Here is a 22,159-nt window from a genome sequence, read left to right as displayed (position 1 = left end):
TTCTTAAATTCCACATACAAGTGGCATATGACATTTCTCTTTCTCTGCCTGACTTACTTAGCATGACAATCTCCAGGGTCATCCATGCCACTGTAAACGGCATTATAGGACATCATTTTTATATAAGAGCAGGTCATATCTTCCACTTGACATTTTCTGTCTTTTCAGACATTTTGGACTCAAAATGCATCCATTTGGCTCTATATTTTAGGTAGAGAGTTTAGGTAAATTATTTGAATATACATTTTTAACTCAGTTTTAAATGAATTTTTGAGACTCTTTGTGATAAGTGCTAACAATGCAAATTTATACTTTGTATGAAGAGACACCCCAGGACAATAGAGACAAGTGTGATTTGCCATAGAATGGCCTCATGCTGAGAAATTTTAGTGAGTAGCATGATGAACAACAGTTCATCCTTAGAACAAAACTTTCCAGAAGTCAGTACCCAGATAGGATACAAACATCAGTTTACATTAAAAGGGCATTTGGTTCTTTCATCAACCATCAGTTATCAGTGAAAAATTTCCTTTGGGGGCACTCAAATTTCCTACTCCAGCCATAAAATTACATTGTGACTTGATATCCTGACAGTTGGAAACAGTTGCATAGAATGTGGAATGTGACATGTTCAAAGAAGAGAAGAGATCAAATTCCTTACTGGAGAAAATCAAAGGCTGATTAGCTCTTACAAAGCAAGGTGAAACCTGTTGAAGCTTCCGACAGAAGAAAAAGAATTTCAAACATAGCAGAACTTTGTATTCTTTTAAGCTGTTTTTGCACAACTGTTGCTGTTTTTAAACCTGTCAGACTTGGAGGAAAAGTTTGAAAATTAATGTCGCTTTTATTTTTTATGCTTGTGAAGTTATAGTTTTCTAGATAATCTGAAGGGCTCACCCCTATATTTCATCACTCTCACACACTCCTATCCTCCAGCCATATTTACTCTTATCTTCATGCCTCTGATTAACATGCCTTGCCCCATCCTTTACCTACTTTTTTCAACTAGTTAACTTCAAGTGGTTTTTCATAGTGGCTCAAGTATCAGCTCACCTGAGAAGTCTTCCCTGATTCCCCCTATGTAAGGGTCGCCATATTTAGCAAATAATGATATTGGAAACATAACTAATTTTGAATTTAAAATCAGAAATCAGTGATGAACAATGTTTTTGTATAGGTATGTCCCAAATATTGCTTCCTGTATTTTTCCTTGCTAAATCTGGCAATCTTACTTTAGTTAAGAGATTTTTGTCATTTACAAAATGTGAGGTTTCATTGACTTTGTCAAATAATGCCATATGAGAATTCCTTTATTGTTATTTGCCTTTGATACTAACAAAGTACAAGAGTATGGCTTTTGTGAAAAGACTAATTACAAAGTGTTAAAAAGTGGACTTCAATACAAAATTCTCCATTGTTCATTTCTGGCCTGACTAAACTATGTTTTAAACTGATTAAGCTATGAGAGTTGGACCATAAAGAAAGCTGAGCACCGAAGAATTGATGCTTTTGAACTCTGGTATTGGAGAAGACTCTTGAGAGTTCCTTGGGCTGCAAGGAGATCAAACCTGTCAATCCTAAAGGAAATCAGTCCTGAATATTCATTGGAAGGACTGATGCTGAAGCTGAAGCTCCAATAATTTGGCGGCCTGATGTGAAAAACCGACTCATTGGAAAAGACTCTGATGCTGGAAAACACTGAAGGCAGGAGGAGAAGAGGACGACAGAGGATGAAATAGTTGGATGGCATCACCAACTCAATAAATATGAGTTTGAACAAGCTCCAGGAGTTGGTGATGGACAGGGAAGCCTAGCGTGCTGCAGTCCATGGAGTCGCGAGGAGTCGGACACGACTGAGTGATTGAACTGAACTGAAACTATGTTTATAGTTTGTAGTCTGTACTCAGCAATATCTTAGAAGGGCAGAGGAATAGCCTACCACTGCTAATTGATAAGCTTTCAATGTGATAGAACAACATAACAAGAGTTCCTCAATTTATTTCAACAGAGTTTATGCCTGAGTATTGTTGCTCATAATTGATTAAAATGTAGTTATTGTAGGAAGTATAAATGCCTTTATTAGACCTTTATGAAGATACCACCATAAATGCCAATCATTAAAAACATCTCTGGTAACTCCTTTTACTTAACAAGGGGTATTCTGTCTTTAAAACATTAAAAACAAATGTCAATGAATTACTTCACTGCTGATATATATAATAGAAATGACACACTAATTTAATGAAGGATAAATATACTGATTATTTATTATGGCTGACAATAAAATTATGAAAACATGCAATTGCAATCAGTGATAATCATTATTTATTGATTTTACATTATGCACACATTGAAACAATGCACTTAATTACACAGAAGAAAGGTTCATTTTCCTGTCCATATACAGACATCTGAATTCATCAGTTTTTATTTAAAAACAACAAAAAAATATTTGAGTAATAAAGGTTGATCTAAACTGAAATAAGAATGTACTTGTGATATTAATATCAAACCAACTCTGTCTCCTTTAAAAGGATGCCTAAGAAATGTGAGGTTTTAAGCAAGATTACATTAATTTTGATATGCTGCTCAATAATATATCTCTGAGATCACCAATGATTCATAACCTCTTAGAACTGTGCAGTTTTCAGCACTTAAACACACACCCTGCACATTGCCTAAAAGAATATCTTGTGTACAGTATAGGACTGCAACAAATATTTGCTGTCTAAATGTTGATCTTGAAAAAAAATGTTAGAAATTTTTATGATGGAAATGTATTCTAAAGCTTTTTGAAGAAAGTAGTATCACCTTTGCCTGTGGCAGTCAGGGAAGACTTTAAAACAGACCAAATATTGATACTTTGCAAGATAGATCTTCATAAGCTGAGATAATTTTAGGCAGAGTAATAGCATACACAAAGGCTTGAAGATATAAAAGAGAAATGTAGGCTTAGAGGATATTGACTACAACAGTTTGACTTGTAGGAGAGTAGTGAGAACAAGTGTGATGATTCACAGGGTCCAGGTTAGGGAGTAGGATAAGGTAAGCAGGGTGTCTGGAAGAGGGGAGTTCATAGTGGAAACAAATTCCATTACTTAGCATTGCTATCCTGATAATTGTTCTTCTCTCTTCCCATAGGCCACAAGTAGTCCCTTGGCTTGGTGTCTTGGCTCAATCTAATATTGTATGTATAAATGAAATATAAAAGCAAATTATTCTATTTGGTGTAGGTCTTCGGAGACAGCAGGGGGATTTATTTATTTATTTATTTTACAGTGTAAGATAGTATTTCTCCTACCTTTAAGATTTATATGAAACTGAGTTTGATTTCAGTAATACTAGTAAAGCCAAAACTATGGTGAAACTGCTCCTAATACCATCACCTGAATTCCACACCACAAACCATAGCTGTCTTTTTAGTTCTGAGAGGAAATTATTTTCATAATCATTTTCAGAAAAAGAAAATGGATGATTCTAAGTGTAAACAAAGGAGAAATCAGCATTCTAGTTGGCAAAAGGGTGTTGGAGAATTACAATCTCTCTTTCCTATATTTGTCTCCACTTCTTTCTGGGGATGTAACTCACTTAATTGTAAAGGTGTACTGTTTGGGTTTCCATTACTTGAATAAGCTTCTTTCTGGAAGCCTATTTCCTGTTAGTTTTTCCATATCTCTTATAACCTACATAAATTACTGTTCACAGAAACTTAGAACATGTATGCATTTATAGAAATTTCTAGAGAAGAACATTGAGTATATATGTTCAGGGTCTCCTTGGCTTTCCTGTCCACTGTCAATATTATCAGTTCTGCTTTAGCACAGGACAAGTTGAGACACTGAACAATATTCCATGTTCTACATCTAACTTGAAAATTAACTGAGAATTGAGTTATTTTATGGACCAGGCATATATGTAGCTTTTTTGTTTATACAAAAAGATTTATGCACTTGATGAAGATTATTGCAGTAATGGAAATAGACTAAGAAGAAGCAGGATTATAGGCAAAAGTTCTCTGACAAATATGTCTCCTGTCTCCTTTGCCTGCATCATGGGTGTCCCAAAGTTAGACTTGGATTACTGTGATGCTGAATGGTTTGCCTTGGAAATGAATTGAGATCATTCTGTTGTTTTTGAGACTGCAGTGAGACACTGCATGTCAGATTTTTTTTTTTTTTTTTATTATGAGGGCTACTTCATTTCTTCTAAGGGATTGTTGCCCACAGTAGTAGACATAATGGTCATCTAAATTAAATTCTCCCATTCCAGTTCATTTCAGTTTGCCTATTTCATAAAATGTTGATGTTCAGTCTTGATCACTTCTAATTTACCTTGGTTCATGGACCTAAATTTACCTTGGTTTATGGCACGGAGAAGGCGATGGCACCCCACTCCAGTACTCTTGCCTGGAAAATCCCACGGACGGAGGAGCCTGGTGGGCTATAGTCCATGGGGTCGTTAAGAGTCGGACATGACTGAGCGACTTCACTTTCACTTTTCACTTTCATGCATTGGAGAAGTAAATGACAACCACTCCAGTGTTCTTGCCTGGAGAATCTCAGGGATGGGGGAGCCTGGTGGGCTGCCATTTATGGGCTCACACAGAGTTGGACACGACTGGAGTGACTTAGACAATGGACCTAAAATTCCAGGTTCCTATACAATATTGTCATTTACAGCATTGGACTTTATTTTCACCACCAGATACACCCACAACTGGGGATCACTCCCACTTTGCCTTAGCCTCTTCATTCTTTTTGGAGCTATTTCCCTGATCTTCTCTAGGGGCATTCAATTCAATTCAATTCAGTCGCTCAGTCATGTCTGACTCTTTGCGACCCCATGTATCACAACACCCCAGGCCTCCCTGTCCATCACTAACTCCCAGAGTTCACTCAGACTCACATCCATCGAGTCAGTGATGCCATCCAGCCATCTCATCCTCTGTCGTCCCCTTCTCCTCCTGCCCCCAATCCCTCCCAGCATCAGAGTCTTTTCCAATGAGTCAACTCTTCGCATGAGGTGGCCAAAGTACTGGAGTTTCAGCTTTAGCATCATTCCTTCCAAAGAAATCCCAAGGCTGATCTCCTTCAGAATGGACTGGTTGGATCTCCTTGCAGTCAAAGGGACTCTCAATAGTCTTCTCCAACACCACAGTTCAAAAGCATCAATTCTTCGGTGCTCAGCTTTCTTCACAGTCCAACTCTCACATCCATACATGACCACTGGAAAAACCATAGCCTTGACTAGACGGACCTTTGTTGGCAAAGTAATGTCTCTGCTTTTCAATATGCTGTCTAGGTTGGTCATAACTTTTCTTTCAAGGAGTAAGTGTCTTTTAATTTCATAGCTAGGGGCATATTGGACATCTATTGTCCTGGGGGGTTCATCTATCTGTGTCATATCTTTTTGCCTTTTCATACTGTTCATGGGGTTTTCAAGGCAATGCTGAAGTGGTTTGCCATTCCCTTCTCCAGTGGGCGATTGGCATATTGAGTGCAGCACTTTAACAGCATCATCTTTTAGGATTTGAAATAGCTCAGCAGAAGCTCCATCACCTTCACTAGCTTTGTTTATATTACTGCCTGACTTCACACTCCAGGATGTCTGGCTCAGCCAAAAATGATTCAGTCATCTTTGTCTGAATTGTTCTAGCAAAACCTAAGGAAGGCCTTAGCTATGTTTTCAATAACACCACACTTAGATTTTTTGCTTTCTTTACTCATCTTTTGCAGAGGAAACATAACAACAACAAAAGGTAGTAATTGCCTTCTGAGGCCTCTGGGAGTATAAACGCCCTCATGTTTACATTTTCCTCACATCAGAGAAAGGTACCTATTTCTATCCTATGCAAGATAAAGAGGGGTAGAGTCTTTCTTTTTATCTCTCAAGCCAGAGCTTGTTATTTTACATACAATAGTACATTTACATTAGCTTTGTATTTCTAACATTTTTCAGCAATGATTAGCAATAGTTATTTCAATGGCATACTTCCTTAGTTTAAGTCGGTACCCTTACATAAAACAAAATATGTAGAATAAAAAATTTAATAAGGTTTCAGAGACTTAAATGTTTTATTACACAAATATGTAAATTAAATATATTTTATTATATTTATTTTGTTTTATATTCATTGCACATGTATAACAGATTCTTTAGGGTTCATAGAAGCAAACATAACACAATGTAAATTTATCATATTTAAAAAAGATTTTGTGATGAAATTAGTGCTTAGATAAATAAAAATTGAAGTAATTCTTAAGAAATCTGAGAACTTAGCCATCACTAAAATGATCCAGAAACTATTGATACTAATAAACAAATCATTTTTTAACAAGAATATATCTTTAATGCACATCAAACTCTTAGACTCTGCTTCAGAATTGGTAAAATTTATGTAATTTAATAGCTTATGGATGATTATCACCTATCATTCATTTAATAAATGTTTGGGCATCTACAATGAGCCAGGCATTGTGGTTGGCAGTCCTATGCAATATTCCATTTCAAAAGCCAACCACAATGCCTAGAGGGGAGGTATGGGAGAGAGGAAGTCAGCTTAAGAGGGAGGGGATATATATAATTATGGCTGATTTGTGTTATAGTATGGCAGAAACCAACACAACATTCCAAACCAATTATACTCCAATTAAAAAAGAAATGGCATATTGGTTAGAAACATGTGACCCCTAACCTGATCGAGCCTTATTCTATGAGAGAACCTAATACAAAAGACTGTAATACAAGGCAGCATGTTTTAGCTGCACTAAGAGAGGCACAATGTGATATGCTAGTTCAGAGGGAGCTCATTTCTGGCTGAGAAAAAAAATGGAGCTCTTTATGAAGGTCACTTGGAGTAAAGTCTTAAAGGAGGTGAGGTGGTATGCAGCAACATATTCCATGTGGAAAGAATGACATAAGCATTAGTACCAGGATGGGAGGGTACAAGGGGTTTGAGAATTGTAGAAAGTAATACCCATTTACCAGTGCACAGGCAACATGTCAAGAGTATGAGAGGAAAGTATGTAAAGTAACTCAATAAAGTTAAATGTCACTCTTTAAAGTTTGGAATTTATCTCATGGCCAGAGAGCTAATAATAAAGATATTTGAATAGTAGTTGAAACTGTAGAAAAAAGAACCTGATACACTCACTAGATTGGAGAAGGAAGTACCTGAAAGTACGTAGGTAAGAGGTAATTGTAATGGTAGAAGCAACAAACAATAGACAAAACTAAGTTGGCAACATTGAGAATGGAAAAGAATGGAAAAAGATATTGCTGAAAGGGAAGTCATGAAACATAGTGACTGATTCGGTGAGGGAATAATGGATACAGAGAAATCAAAAGTTTCTTCCAAGTTTCTTTATCAGGTGACTAGCTACATGGAGAAAGCATTAAGAAGTACTAGAAGTGAAAAACAAAGAACAGATTTGAAGGAAATAGGTAATTAATCAATTTGAGGTATGCTGAGTTTGAGCTGACCATGGGACATCCAAGTGGAAATGCCCAATTTCCCAGCAGAGTTTTAACAAAGCTGGAAGTAAGACTTGGGGTAATTTGTAAAGTGGTGGTTGTTGAAGCTGTATAAAGTTAATTAAATTGCCACAAATAAGAGTATAGACATTAGGCATTTTAGCATTTAGTGTCAACAGCAAGGACATGAAAAGGAAAAGGAGAGTAAGGAAGAAGAGGAACAGATTATTGGAGAGCCATGAAAGCCAAGGGCTAGGTGTTCGAGAATGATGTCGGTAGTGTAAAAAGCTGTAGAATCTCAAAGGATTAGGATTTTGAAAATGACTTTGAATTTGGCATTTAGGAGATCAATGATTACCTCTGTGAAAGTATTTACTTTCAGTCAAGTAGTGAGCAGAAATCAAATTAAGCATGAAAAAGGTTAAGGCACGAAAGTTTGGTAAGGAAGAAGAGAAACAATTATAGATTTCCAATAAGTGTGTGAAAGGTTGACAACTTCAAGGCAAGTGGATCTCAAACTTTTACAGGCTTTGGAATCATCAGGGTTTCTTACAATGCAGATTACTGGGCCTCACTCCCAGAGTTTCACATTTGATTGGTCTGGGGTCAGGCCAGACAATTAATGCTGATTCTAGTGGTCCAGAGAGTTCCAGAAAAACATCTATTTCTGCTTTATTGACTATGCCAAAGCCTTTGACTGTGTAGATCAAAATGAAATGTGGAAAATTCTGAAAGAGATGGGAATACCAGACCACTTGACCTGCCTCTTGAGAAACCTATATTCAGGTCAGGAAGCAACAGTTAGAACTGGACATGGAACAACAGACTGGTTCCAAATAGGAAAAGGAGTACATCAAGGTTGTATATTGTCTCCCTGCTTATTTAACTTATATGCAGAGTACATCATGAGAAACGCTGGGCTGGAAGAAGCACAATCTGAAATCAAGATTGCCAGGAGAAATATCAGTAATCTCAGATATGCAGATGACACCACCCTTATGATAGAAAGTGAGGAGGAACTAAAAAGCCTCTTGATGAAACTGAAAGAGGAGAGTGAAAAAGTTGGCTTAAAGCTCAACATTCAGAAAACGAAGATCATGGCATCTGGTCCCATCACTTCATGGGACATAGACGGGGAAACAGTGGAAACATTGTCAGACTTTATTTTTTGGGGCTCCAAAATCACTGCAGATAGTGATTGCAATCATGAAATTAAAAGACACTTATTCCTTGAAAGGGAAGTTATGACCAACCTAGATAGCATATTCAAAAGCAGAGACATTACTTTGCCAACAAAGGTCCATCTAGTCAAGGCTATGGTTTTTCCAGTGGTCATGTGTGGATGTGACAGTTGGACTGTGAAGAAGGCTGAGCGCTCAAGAATTGATGCTTTTGAACTGTGGTGTTGGAGAAGACTCTTGAGAGTCCTTTGGACTGCAAGGAGGTCCAACCAATCCATCCTAAAGGAGATCAGCCCTGGGATTTCTTTGGAAGGAATGATGCTGAAGCTGAAACTCCAATACTTTGGCCACCTCATGCAACGAGTTGACTCATTGGAAAAGACTCTGATGCTGGGAGGGATTGGGGGCAGGAGAAGAAGGGGACGACAGAGGATGAGATGGCTGGATGGCATTACCGACTCTATGCACATGAGTTTGAGTGAACTCCAGGAGTTGGTGATGGACAGGGAGGCCTGGCATGCTGTGATTCATGGGGTCGCAAAGAGTCGGACACGACTGAGCGACTGAACTGAACTAAACTGAACTGAGTGGTCCAAAGACCACACTCTGAGAGGCACTGGTTGAAGCTGAGGAAAGTTTTACCTGTCTTAAGGATTCCAGCCTTCAACATTTTTAATAATAAAAGGGGAAAGATCAAGTAGAGAGGGAGATATTGGAGATGCCAAAGAGAGTGATGGGGATACATTTGGTAGACTAGTGACTTCGAGGAGAAGGGGGTCATGAAAATCACTGAAGGTGGTAGAGAAGACTTATTTTCTGAGGAATGAGGGAGGGAGTAGAAGATAAGAGAGAATACAGACAAAGCTTTTTAGAGGAAGAGAGAGGTTGAGGGAGTTCCTTTTGAATAACTTTGTGGTAAAATCATAGAGAAGTAGGAGGCAATAGTTGAAAAGAAGGAGGGAGGAGGGTTATTTGCAGAGTAGAAAAGGGTTGGAGTTGCTGCTGCAGGAAATTCAACAGGGAGGTAACAAAATGAATAAAAGGATACTAAGTAGCAGTGGGAGTCCAGCTGAAGTTAGAATGGCTTGAATTTGAACAGTAAAAAGCAAAAGATTTAAAAATAAACAATACATAGAGAGACAGAGATGGAATTAAAGTCGACATATCTTCTTTCCTAGAAAAGTGCAGGTTGGGGCATGATATGTTGAAAGTTGACAAGTGCTTATACTTTCTGCGGTGCTTTGAGAGTTTCTTTTTATATTTCAGTTAGTAAATGTTCATTTTTTTTTTTCCTTTGAGCATCTGATTTTAAGTGTTACTCCTTACGTTTTGACCAGTTTTCTTCTTGCTCCAGTGGTCCCCCTTCTCCATCTTTGCCTCCCTTGGAACTCATATTCAATTTAATTTTGAACTGAGTGAAAAAAAGAATTTATATTGTAGAAGGTCATTTTACAGCTAGTTTCCTAGGAAACCATATATTCCTTTGAGTGGGGTATACCTATAGGCCCTAGCTTGTTAAACTCTTGATTATATGAATGCTTTAATTTCACATTTATTGCCTTGCCCAGTCAACTTCCTTTTATTGTTTGCTTGAAAATGAACCTTAGAGGGCTCCTGAGAGGTTCTGATTAGAGGCCATATTAGAGCCCACAAACCCTCAGTGGGCTGAAGGTTTCAAATAATACCATTCATTACCTTGGGTTTTGTTTGAGTGCCCATTGTAAAAGCCACCCCCTTCAAATGGTTCTGGACATTTCCTAATCCTGCATTAGACTGCCAATGTATTTATTTATTTTTAATCAAAATAGTACCTGCTTTCACTGACAATGTGGAACAAAGTGGAATGTTTTGCTTAAAGTCACAAATGAGCTCCTCCAAACTGAGCATGAATTAGGAGTAAATGTCAATTGCTAATTAAATCTCAGAAGATTACAGCATTTCAGTTTATGAGAAGCTACATTTAGGCCCAAATCATTCCACTAAATAGTGGCATCTAGAACTTTTTGTTCTGATAAGATATGATATCTGTTCATATTAATTTTGTTCTTAGTTGCTGGAGTGTCTGGAATTCACACACTTTGAGTATTTCCATAGTTTTGTTAGTGCCTCTCTCCATAGACGGAGAAGGCAAAGGCACCCCACTCCAGTATTCTTGCCTGGAAAATCCCATGGAAGGAGGAGCCTGATAGGCTGCAGTCCATGGGGTCGCGAAGAGTCAGACACGGCTGAGCAACTTAACTTTCACTTTTCACTTTCATGCATTGGAGAAGGAAATGGCAACCCACTCCAGTGTTCTTGCCTGGAGAATCCCAGGGACGTTGGAGCCTGGTGGGCTGCCGTCTATGGGGTCGCACAGAGTCGGACACTACTGAAGCTACTTAGCAGCAGCAGCAGCAGCAGCAGCTCTCCATAGAGAATCATCTGCCAAGGGTTTTCCATTTACTGGAACCTTTATGATTTTATACTGTTTCATGCAATTCCAGCTTATTGGGTGTTGACATGCAAGGCTTCCTCTGGCCTTGTAGAAACCCAGCCCTAAAAATAAAAGAAACCCAGCCTTATTTAGAAATCTGTTTGGTTTATGGAAGACATTATAGTCAGAAAGGGATGAAAACAAACTCTCCATGTGGAATTTGATTGTCTCAATCTCAAAATCTAGATAATAATAAAAGAAGAAATAGAGTAATCAAAATATTAAGAAAACCCAGAGACAACACATGGCCTATTAGATCTAACTGACTAAATCTTTAAATTACAAGTATCTCTTATGAAAATTACCAAGTTTATTTTCTATAAGGCTGCAGATAGGAGGGGATTCAAATAATGAAGTGAAGTATCTTTTGTGTATTTCAAGCATTCAAGGGACATTAACCCTTCAATGATCAAATGACCAATTTTAGTCTCCAGTATTTCTACTAGAATTTGAACATTAATCTCTGGTCATAATTAAAATACAACTACATATCTGATATATCACATTGAGTATACGACACATTGAGTATATGACATATCTAGTTTGAGCCTGTTCAAAAGTTGTTCACATGTTTGTTTTTCAGCATTACAAATAGTGCTTGCAACCTGACTTCTAATTTTCTTTTTGATATATCATAATTTAAATTTGAAACATCAAAACATCTCTGCAACATCCTATTCCTGAAAACTTCAAACCACTGTGTGAATAAAAAAGATTTGATAATTTAAGTACAGCAATACACAAGAGAGCAGCTTGGCCTTGGGATTTTTAATGCAGTTAGAGAAATTTCTTAAAAAAAAACAAAAAACAAACTCAAAACCAAAACCACTTCCCTTTTAAAGTCAAACTTATTCATCTTGAAACTTCAATCACAATCAGTTATCAAAGTTATTTCAGCACACAGCTTAATAGACATTTCTAAATCAAAAAACTTGTTGAACACAATTTGGATTTATCTTTAAAAAAACTTGTAAACACCAACATTTCTGTTAGTGCTTTTCTATTCTTTTTTGAAAACCTCCACTTTTTGTGGAAGTTTTTTCTGCCTGTACTTGTCTTTTTCAATTGTCTCTTTTTGCTCCTTCTTTTCTTTCCACAACAGTAGCAAACTAGCAAGACCAATTCAATGTCTTTTACAAGTATTTTGTGGCTGCACCCATTCCAGCCTATTATGTTAGAGTCACTTTTCACAGTATTCCAAAAAGAATCATCATAACATCTTACCATTTTGACTCCATACAATTAAAAATGAAACTTTAAAGTGACTCAAGGGACAATTCTTATTACTTGGTTGATGAAAAGACAAAAGGAGAAAATGTATTGAAGAGAGAGGCTGATAAATCTAATTTAGGACATTTATGTATTATTAAGAGCTGACTCATTGGAAAACACTCTGATGCTGGGAGGGATTGGGGGCAGGAGGAGAAGGGGACGACAGAGGATGAGATGGCTGGATGGCATCTCTGACTCGATGGACGTGAGTCTCAGTGAACTCTGGGAGTTGGTGATGGACAGGGAGGCCTGGCGTGTTGCGATTCATGGGGTCGCAGGGAGTCGGACACGACTGAGCGACTGAACTGAACTGAACTGAAGGGCGTCCCTGATGGCTCAGTAGACACCGGTTGGATCCCTGGGTGGGAAAGACCCCCTGGGTCGGGAAGATTACTATTTTTTTTTTCCCCCTGGAGAAGGAAATGGCAACCCACTCCAGTATTCTTGCCTGGGAAATCCCATGGACAGAGGAGCTTGGCGGTTTACAGTCCCTGAGGTTGCAAGAGAGTCCAACTTAGCAACTCATTGGGGGAAAGCCCGCTTATTCCAACTCTTTGACACTGTTAAGTACAAGGAGATGGGAATAAAATTCAGTAAGTTCCTAAAATTATTTACATTCTGTAAGAGTATTGGAGAAGTCGTCTTAGTTGTATCATTGATAAGGAAATGAAAGCATTTCCTTTTGTTTTTTAAGTTTTGTAAGGAAAGGAAAGCATGGCTTTCACTTTCCAAATAACAGCCTCTAGAGGAGAGGACTACAGGAGAAGAAATGGCTTGATATCAAAGAACTGAAAGGTCGACAAGGAGTCTTTAAACAACTTTGCTACAGTGATCTAACCACCATGTGACTGTGGAAAAGACCCCTGCCTTTGCCCTGGAACGTACCTTGTCTAGACATTTTGCTCATTATGAGCTCTACAGTGCGTTTAGGGACACTTGACAAGTAGGGGAGGAGAAATTTTGAACTACAGTTCAGGACGTGGAGCTCTAATCACTGAACCATCCAAGCCCACGGACGAAGGAAGAAAATGCAGTATTAAAGAGCACAAACCCTCGCTCTGCTCTCATATTCTGTAGTGACTGTCTTGAGTCATAAAGGAACTTTTCTTATCAATTTTAGCCGAGAATGGGACGCGACAATCTTGAAATTAAGGGATGGCTACGCAGAAAGCCGAGTCTGTTCAGGACACCGTGGCGGAAGTTCTGTAGAAAGAGGTGTCCGTCCGCCACCCAAATACCAAGTCTGCTGTTTTCCAAAATGTTCACAAGCTCTCTGCGCCTCCTGATTGTCAGAGCGTAGGAGCGTATTAAAAACCCGCAACTGTGATTTGAGTGCGGTATTGGACGCTAGTTTCTTTGTGCACTGGTTGTGGGAGAACTTACACCAAGCGCGCCAGGTGGGCAGGAGAAGGCTGTTTACTTTGGAACTCACTGGATTCTTCCCCTTGCAAGTTGGGCAAAGCCGTTTCTTAGCCCCTGCTGAGTTTAAGAACAATGTGCAAATGAATTGGAGCTGGCATCTCCCTTTCCTTGATTGAACCCGGGTGCGGGGTGGCAGCAGATTGGGGCGAGGAACAGTCTGGAATTCCTCTTTGTGTTCCCACCTCGACACTCTTGGGGCGCCAAGGGGAGTAGTTCGGTGTCCGAGGCCACTTTGGGAGCTCTGCATAACAACTCGATGTTCTCTATCAGACTGCTAGGCTTGAAGCTGAGGAAATACACTGCCCCCTTCTCCGGCTCCATCCTCATTCACCGGCTGGCCCCTAACTGCCTCAGGTAGTCCGGAGGCTGGCCAGGGAGTCTCCACCTACTCACGGGCGTCAGCCATTCGGCGCGCTCGGGAGCCTACGGGTTGGAACCCATTGGCTGGGGGGCGCTGCCAGTCTCGGGAGGGGGTGTGGTGGGGGTGGGGTTTCGGGCCGCAGCAGGTCCAGGCAGCTCACAGTTTGCAGGGTGGTGAGTGAGCTCAAGCGTAGCGTGAGCTCCGCTACCGTAGACTTGCAAACAGTTCGGAGCGAGCGTAAGCGAGCCAGAGAGAGTGAGAGAGTGAGGGAGAGGGTAGTAGGGGACCTAGAGGAGACTGAGCGAGAAAGCAAAGGCCTGAAGACCAAAGATTTGAGACTGAATGACCATGGCTGTCTCCGCACCTCCAGTAATCTCTGCAACTTCCAGCGGCGCAGGCGTCCCGGGGGGCTTGTTTCGGGCGGAACCTCTGTACTCGACGCCTGGAGAGCCCCCTCGTCTCACCCCCAGTATGATCAACAGTTTCATGGCCAATAACCACGGCGGCAGCGCCGGGGGTGGAGGGGTCGGTAGTACCAGCGCAGGCAGCGGCAATACCAACACCAACGAGTGCCGGATGGTCGACATGCATGGGGTAAAGGTGGCTTCCTTCCTGATGGACGGCCAGGAACTGATTTGCCTGCCTCAAGTCTTTGATCTCTTCCTCAAACACCTGGTGGGAGGGTTGCATACGGTGTACACCAAGCTGAAGAGACTGGACATATCCCCGGTGGTGTGTACTGTTGAGCAGGTCCGGATCCTCCGCGGGCTGGGGGCCATCCAGCCCGGGGTCAACCGCTGCAAACTCATCACCAGGAAAGACTTCGAAACTTTGTTCATCGATTGTACCAATGCCAGGTGAGATTCTCGTTTCTTAGCTTTCTCTTCCCCCTTTGCCCTCTTCTGCGTGTCTCATCCTCTTCCAACTTTGTAGAGTGAGTTTTAACTAGCTTGCTCTACTCTTTAGGCTCTAAGTCGGTGGGAAAAAGAGGACTGGAAAAACTCATTAATTTCCTGTCGCTTCTAGTCCGAGCTCAGGGGCAGGGCTTGGGTCTAAGAAAGTCTCCTACAAACTTCAGTTTGCGGTCCTGTACTGAAAGTTTCCAGCCTTTCGCCCTTATCTTGCATGGCGTTCTGGCTGCTTGTGATTATTTGTTAATTTCTCTATTTGGTTTTCTTTCCTGCTCATTTGTGGCCATACGGGTCTGATAGATTTTTCTCCTGAACACGGACACCAAGGGCTTTCCGGAGTAGAGGGCTGGCTTAGCTGTAAACTGTGCTCCTAAGCTAGCAATCCAGAACACAGCATTTGGGGGATGCAGAGGGTCGGAAGTCTAGAATCCATCCCAGAGGATGATTCGTTCCCCAACCTGTATGTTTGTTGTGAGAATGCGTTGGTGTGTGATGGTGGTAGTGGTGGTGGTGGTGTGTGTGTCTGTCTGTGAGAGAGAGCCAGAACGAGCTCATAAAGATGAGTGCTCATGCCTGCTGCGCAAAGCTTCCCCGTACACGATACAGGAAAGTCGATGGAGCCTTTTTTTTTTTTTTAAAGAACGATGGCAAGTGTAACTTTCCTGGGATCGACCCTTTGGGTAATCTGCAGAGGGCAATGTGGGGCATGAGTGGCGGGGCCGGGACCGGGTGGGGAGTGCAATAAAAATTGGTAGGTTTTCTGGAGAAGATGCTTTCAGCTCTTCCCCCAGGCAAATAATTGGAAGGATCCCATTCCCCCAAAGAGAGGATTCCCTAAATGATGATGGTCAGCTTCTCTGGTTGTAAATGCACCTCCTTCGTAGCACAGCTTAGAATTACATTGTAGAACAAATATTTATTTGCATATGTCCATAAGCAAATTTTATTCAATGTTTGAGTTTTAAGAAAGTAAAGTATATTCAAGATCATTTAATTTTAGAGGGTGGGATAATTAGGGAAAATGGCATTGAAACATGTATAATATTTTAAAGACTTTTAAATTAGTTTTCTTAGTATTTATTCCATCTCTAGTATAATAATATCTGTTAGGAAAGTGCACATTTGGTAGATGTGATTAACATATAAACCAAACCACCATCACCAAGCTAAAGGGGGCAAACGGTTTTGTTGTGAAACAGCACTGCTGTTTATCATTTTGCATAAAACATCTGCAGAGGTAGATTTTCTCACAATGCAACTTTAAATCATAAGATCTCTGGGTTTATGAACCAAAACTGACCCAATTGACACATCTGCTGTAAAATCCAAATTACTATGCATAGTCGAAGTATACTGGCAACTTGTAGACAAACTGTTGCTGACTGCTACAATAAGATAATGCTACAGAACTTACAAGGGAACCCTTTGTTTTTCTTCTTTTCTCTTTGAGCAGTGTTCTCCTGGGTTCTAGCAATTAAGCAGAAACCTATTCATATAAGAACTCCTACCTGAATCATATCTGGGGCTTAAAAACCTGGCTTATTAGACCACATTTTCTTAAGGAAGATAGATTGCTTTAAAACACAAAGGATACCTGTTCCCTCAATAAAAGAAGCAATTATAGGTTTTAAGAGTAGAAAGGATATTTTATTTTGACCACAAAGCACTTTATTAATACCTGAACTCAGAGGATTACCAGGGACTTCAGATGAGGGTCATCTAGTTTATTTGTTGTCATTTGAAAAGACTTGAACAATTGTAGACCTGAAAACCTATCTTCTGTCCTCCTCCTTTCTCCTTTCCCTGGTTTCTCTTGCAAATGCCCACTCTTAAAGATAAATGAACAATTATTACACATAGGAAATTATACTTTCTTTAATAAATAATTTACACACCTTTGAGCAAAATCTATAATTTTCATTAAAAAAATAAATAGATTAACACTTTAATGTGATTTTGATGCTTCCCTCTGTAAATAGAAACTTTAATTTTTATTAGAGCTACTTACTAAAGGAAAAAATAATAAATTTCCCTGTATCCAGAGTCAAGTGTTCTTATGCTATTTTTGAACCCTGTTATATGATGTGTTTTAGGTTATTATTTCTATTGTTATGTTTTACTTATTCCTTATCAAGCATTTATAGTGCCAACTTTTTTGAGGGCTTAGATTGCTTTTGTGTATGTGCACATGTAAAAGTGATAGATAAATATTAAAAGTATAAGAGGAAACATATCTGGAATATGATGAATGTGCTTCCTACTGCAGTTTTTCTTTATGAGTATTTTATTACATACATATTCTATAATTGTGTTACAAGTGTTGCAATATGTAATTGAAAAAATTTATGAAATATATTCTATGAATTCAATCTATAAATAAAGATGAGGAAAACTACTAGAAACCCCTATGTTGCAATTTCTAGACAGTAAAAAAAATGCTCAAAATTTCTGGAAAAAATCTAATTAACATTACCACATTTTGTCCTCATAATCATATAGTTAAAAAACTACAAAATATGATAATGCTTATAATGGATGCCTTATGACTTGAGGTAACATTATTTACAGATGTGTGTACCTTAAATCATTCCTTCCATCTGTGAAATTAGTATTTAAGTAAACATTACTTCCATGACTTTTCTATTCAGTGAAAAGAAAGGTGAAGGATGTAAATAAGAATGAGGCCCAAGAGAGACAACATAAAGTAGATGAGATGGAGACAGTAAGAGAAAAGAGATATAGGATATGAGCAGAATGATGTCATAAAATGGAGTGAAAGATGGATCAGAGGAGCTTATAGAGATGCCCAAAGAAGATGAGCAATATACCAGTGGAGACTTGGCTAAAGAGAATTGTCATTTAGGACTCATGATTTCCTAGCACTTTAAGCTAAAAGAGGGGAGAAGTGCAAGGAACACCTACATACTACTGTTCTTATTTGAAAAAAGCGATTCACCTTCATCTCCTAATGGATCAATCTCCAAACTGTATTGTTGAATGGAAGGCCTATCTGTAATGGTGTTGTTGGCAATTTTCTTTTCCTACATAATAAACATTTCTGCCCTTCTTTGTCAGATAACTATGGAAGGATACAAGGCCTAATATAGGATATTTTAATTTGGAATGCTTCCTACACTATTCCAGAACAAACAAAATAGACCACTTTAAAACTGGTCATTTTCAGAGACCTTGAGGTGTTGCCACTGAAAATCAATGAGTAAAATACTTACATAATTATTTCTTTGATAGTACTGAAAGTCACAAAAATAGCTAAATCAGTGCCTTATATTAACAACTTTTATTAACTAATTATTAAAATATTCACAGTTCTCTTCCCAGAAAAGTCGTTGGAGAATAATACTTGCCTCAGCTACTAGAGAATGGAAAGACTGAAACTCTTGAATATTCATTGTTCTATTAAATGTCAGGCTTTATATCGCTGCATTTGAAAATGGCTATCCAGGTATTTTTCCTTGATGCCCCTTAGCTTCAGAAATTAATTGTAAAGAAGATTATTTTGAGGGTTATTAAGAAAATGATGATTAAAAATACCCAAACCAAATAGGAAAACTTGTTATCTTGTTTTAGATCTTTGTTTTTGCAGATGAAGCACTGTGATTATTTTCCATTTCTTGTCCAAGAGAACTTAGAGTTTTAATATTATAGAGTCCGGGCCGATTCAGAAAGCAAATGTCTAAAGTATCTCACTCTTATGCAATGGATTTTCCTTACTGAATTCTTCAAAGTTTAATATAGCAGTAAAATATTAAATTAAAAATTGTTATTCAGTAAATATGAAAAAGCAACCAAAACATTTTATTGTTATCTCTGTTTATCTACCTATCTCTATAAAAGTAACATTGTCAGATTTCATAATCAGCATTTAATTTCATTTGAGGACCAACTGATTAAATGTTATTCAGTTATTTACATATAGTTAAATGGATGCTTAGACCACAATGTATGACTAAGAAAATATTTTAATGCATTTGGAGACATTCAACATATATTCAAATTAATATAATTCAGTTTTTAATTAAAAATTTAATTAAGTCATGGTTTATTGTTATTCTGACTGTGTGTGAACAGAACATAAATGGGCTTCCATGTTAGAATAACTTTTTGTGACTTTTAGTGACTTTTACAACAATTTAAAACTACTACTTTCAAATACTACAAATATTTTAAAATAGTCAAAGAGTTTGGCTTTGTATTCACACTTGATGAACATAGTTCATAATCCACAAAGCATAACAACTTTGAAAATAGATGTTTTCATTCATTGTAAAGTTAAGCAAAATCAAATTTTTGAAGAACTTGCATCACTTTCCTAGGCTAATATTTTGTATGACTTACATTTTCAGAAATGATCAAAAGGTTTTAGAAATTAATCTTGGCAATAAATGCAGACATTTTAATTCATGGGATAATGAGGGGGATAGTCATGTCTGTTAACTGACTATAGTCAGTCACATAGTCAACAATGCACTGTCTTTTATTAGAGAATGATGTCAATATTATAAGTAAGGCAGTCTACTCATGTGCCAGTCCACAGAACTTCCACATGTACATTCATTTAAAAAGTACACTTCTGCATAAATAACAACTGTTGTATTTATCTAATACTTTTGCTGGATTTCATATTTGCCCTAAAACTCATTATTAGGTAATGGGTATTACATTAAAGAAATGATGCATGGTATGATAGAGAATATCTTTGGATATTTATGTATGATTTTAATCTCAGTGTGTATAGTACATGAATGCTAATAAGTCATTAGGAAGTGATCGTCTTCAGACATTAATGTTTAGGTGTTTTCATACAGGAATTCTCTAATACTTGTATAAAATAGCAAGTCTGAGTTGTTTGATGCATTATTAAGTAAACTTATTTTGTCTTAATGAAGTCTCTGCTAAGCTGCTAAGTCGCTTCATTCGTGTCCGACTCTTCGCGACCCCATGGACTGCAGCCCACCAGGCTCCTCCGTCCATGGGATTTTCCAGGCAAGAGTACTGGAGTGGGGTGCCATCGCTTTCTCCGAATGAAATCTCTAGATGTTTTAAAAGTGCTTCCAGCAGGCAAATGTAATTGTGAGACACTCTAATCATAATACATTATATTTCAGTTGGTAACCTATATCTACAGTGACGCTTTATCTGATGCATTTCAAGAAAAAAATGATTTAAATTTATCCACTCTATACATTTCAGATATACATTAAAACTGCCCTAATTGACAAAAACTGAAAATATCATGTTTTCAGAGGAAGGACATCAAACCTTTTTCCCAAAAGAAAAACAATTAGGTATTAATGATATTCTTGTTGCATAATCAAAAGGTCTTTGGTAGCATTTTTTTCTTCCCTTTCACCATCTCAACCTGCAAAACTCTTCACTGTCACTTAAGATCACACAATTCTAAAAAGAATAAAACAACATTTAAACACATTTGCTTTGCTAGGGAAATTGAACATTTGCACCCAATAAGCCTGATTGTGGAACTGCATGCAAATTGTGTTTTGATTTATCTCTTTTACACTTTTTTCCATTTGAATTGATCTTGCATTAATTTCACCAAGCAGCTCTGTGAGGCTGCAGATGTTGCCTTGTGTTTAATAAATCAATGAGACAGATCTGAATGAATCACTTTAGATGGATTCTCTGCTCGGTTTGATGTCTAGATGTTATTCTTAGCTTGTTATCATGACAGATGCATTAATGTTCCCATATACTGCCAGCAATGTAAGAGAGATCGAAGCTTTTAAAGTGGTGGCATCCCTTTTTCCATTTTCCACTTTAGAACAACTAAATTTATTTTATTTTATTTAGGAATCAAAGAAAAATATCTAACCAATCATAAGTTTCTTCATGGGAAAGATTCTTAATTTTCATGCTATATTAACTCTTCCAAAATGGTGGAAATCAATATCTTAAAACCTAAATATAGGGTATCTGCTTAATAAATAGTGCCTCCACATTAATATTTAATCATGGTCGGAAAAATGAGAATAAGTAATATATGATTGGAATACATTGAAAGTATCACTATAAATAGAATAATGCAGTATCTAAATTGATTACAGAAGGGTGTTAGCTTTTAAATCCTTACTAATAAGCTTCTTGTTGGCTTAATGCAGCTGTAATATACTCTTACCAAAAGATTTAGAACTTCAGGATTTAATATTTCTCTTTAGTAGTAAGGACACAGCTTGTCCATTGTGTATTCATCATTTCCTCACTTTAGAGTGCTGAAAATCTTAGAAAAGTTTATTTTATTTTAGTATATCGCAGCTGTTTATAGTTTGGGTAATTGTAAATTAAAAATCATTCAGTAACAATAAATGCTACTTTTATAATTTACTTTCTTAAACTATAGAAACACATATGCACACTGAAAGGCTCTTTGTATAACTCTAGTGAACTTTATTACCTACCTGCATTTACTATCATCACTATCATGTTTTATTTCATTTCATCCATGGCATCATTGCCTTGGATTTTGGAGAGAAACAATTGTGTTAATTGTTGGAAATATTTTGAGTTTAATGTTGTCATTGTTACAACTTTTAAAGTTAATCTCTGATGCTTGAAAATACAAATTTTAGAAAGGATATTCAATTTTTTTTCTTCTTCAACTTTCTGAAGAATGTGTATTTTTAAAAATCAACTCTCAGAGGTAGTTCTCTTTGCACGCCTTTACAGTATTCTTCCATCAAATTTTTACTGTTAGCTTTATTAGAATAGGAAAACAGGAAACTATTAACTGATACTGTTGAGGTCTCAAATTCTTCAGGATATTTTTATCTGCAGTGTGAGGCTAATCTTGGAAGCTTAGGATACATGTTATGATTTGCAGTATAATTTAAAAAGAAGTTTATAAGTAAGTTGAATAAGTTATGGACAAGAGTTAGCTTTTTTTTTTCTATTTTGCTTAAACTGTGGGAATGTCTTCATCGTGAGGTCTTGCCACATCCTTCTTTAAAGATAAATTTATATATTACAATTGGTAAAATTATTATATTGAAAATGTAAGATGTGGTATACATTGATTTATGCAAAATTGAAT

General features: G+C 37.7%; 1 protein-coding gene across 2 annotated transcripts in view; it reads left to right on the top strand.

Annotated features, from left to right (window-relative positions):
• Positions 1-14,343: 14,343 nt before the first annotated feature.
• DACH2 (dachshund family transcription factor 2) overlaps positions 14,344-22,159 on the top strand; it is an 873,940-nt gene continuing 866,124 nt past the window's right edge. For both annotated transcript variants that reach the window (XM_070785446.1, XM_070785445.1), the window contains exon 1: positions 14,344-15,039. In XM_070785446.1, coding sequence (XP_070641547.1) covers positions 14,525-15,039 — 515 coding nt within the window. In that variant the 5' untranslated portion in view covers positions 14,344-14,524. The remainder of the gene's footprint in view (positions 15,040-22,159) is intronic.

Source organism: Bos indicus, chromosome X (genome assembly GCF_029378745.1).
Source record: "Bos indicus isolate NIAB-ARS_2022 breed Sahiwal x Tharparkar chromosome X, NIAB-ARS_B.indTharparkar_mat_pri_1.0, whole genome shotgun sequence".
Lineage (NCBI taxonomy): Eukaryota > Metazoa > Chordata > Mammalia > Artiodactyla > Bovidae > Bos > Bos indicus.
This window is presented reverse-complemented; position numbering and strand designations above follow the sequence as displayed.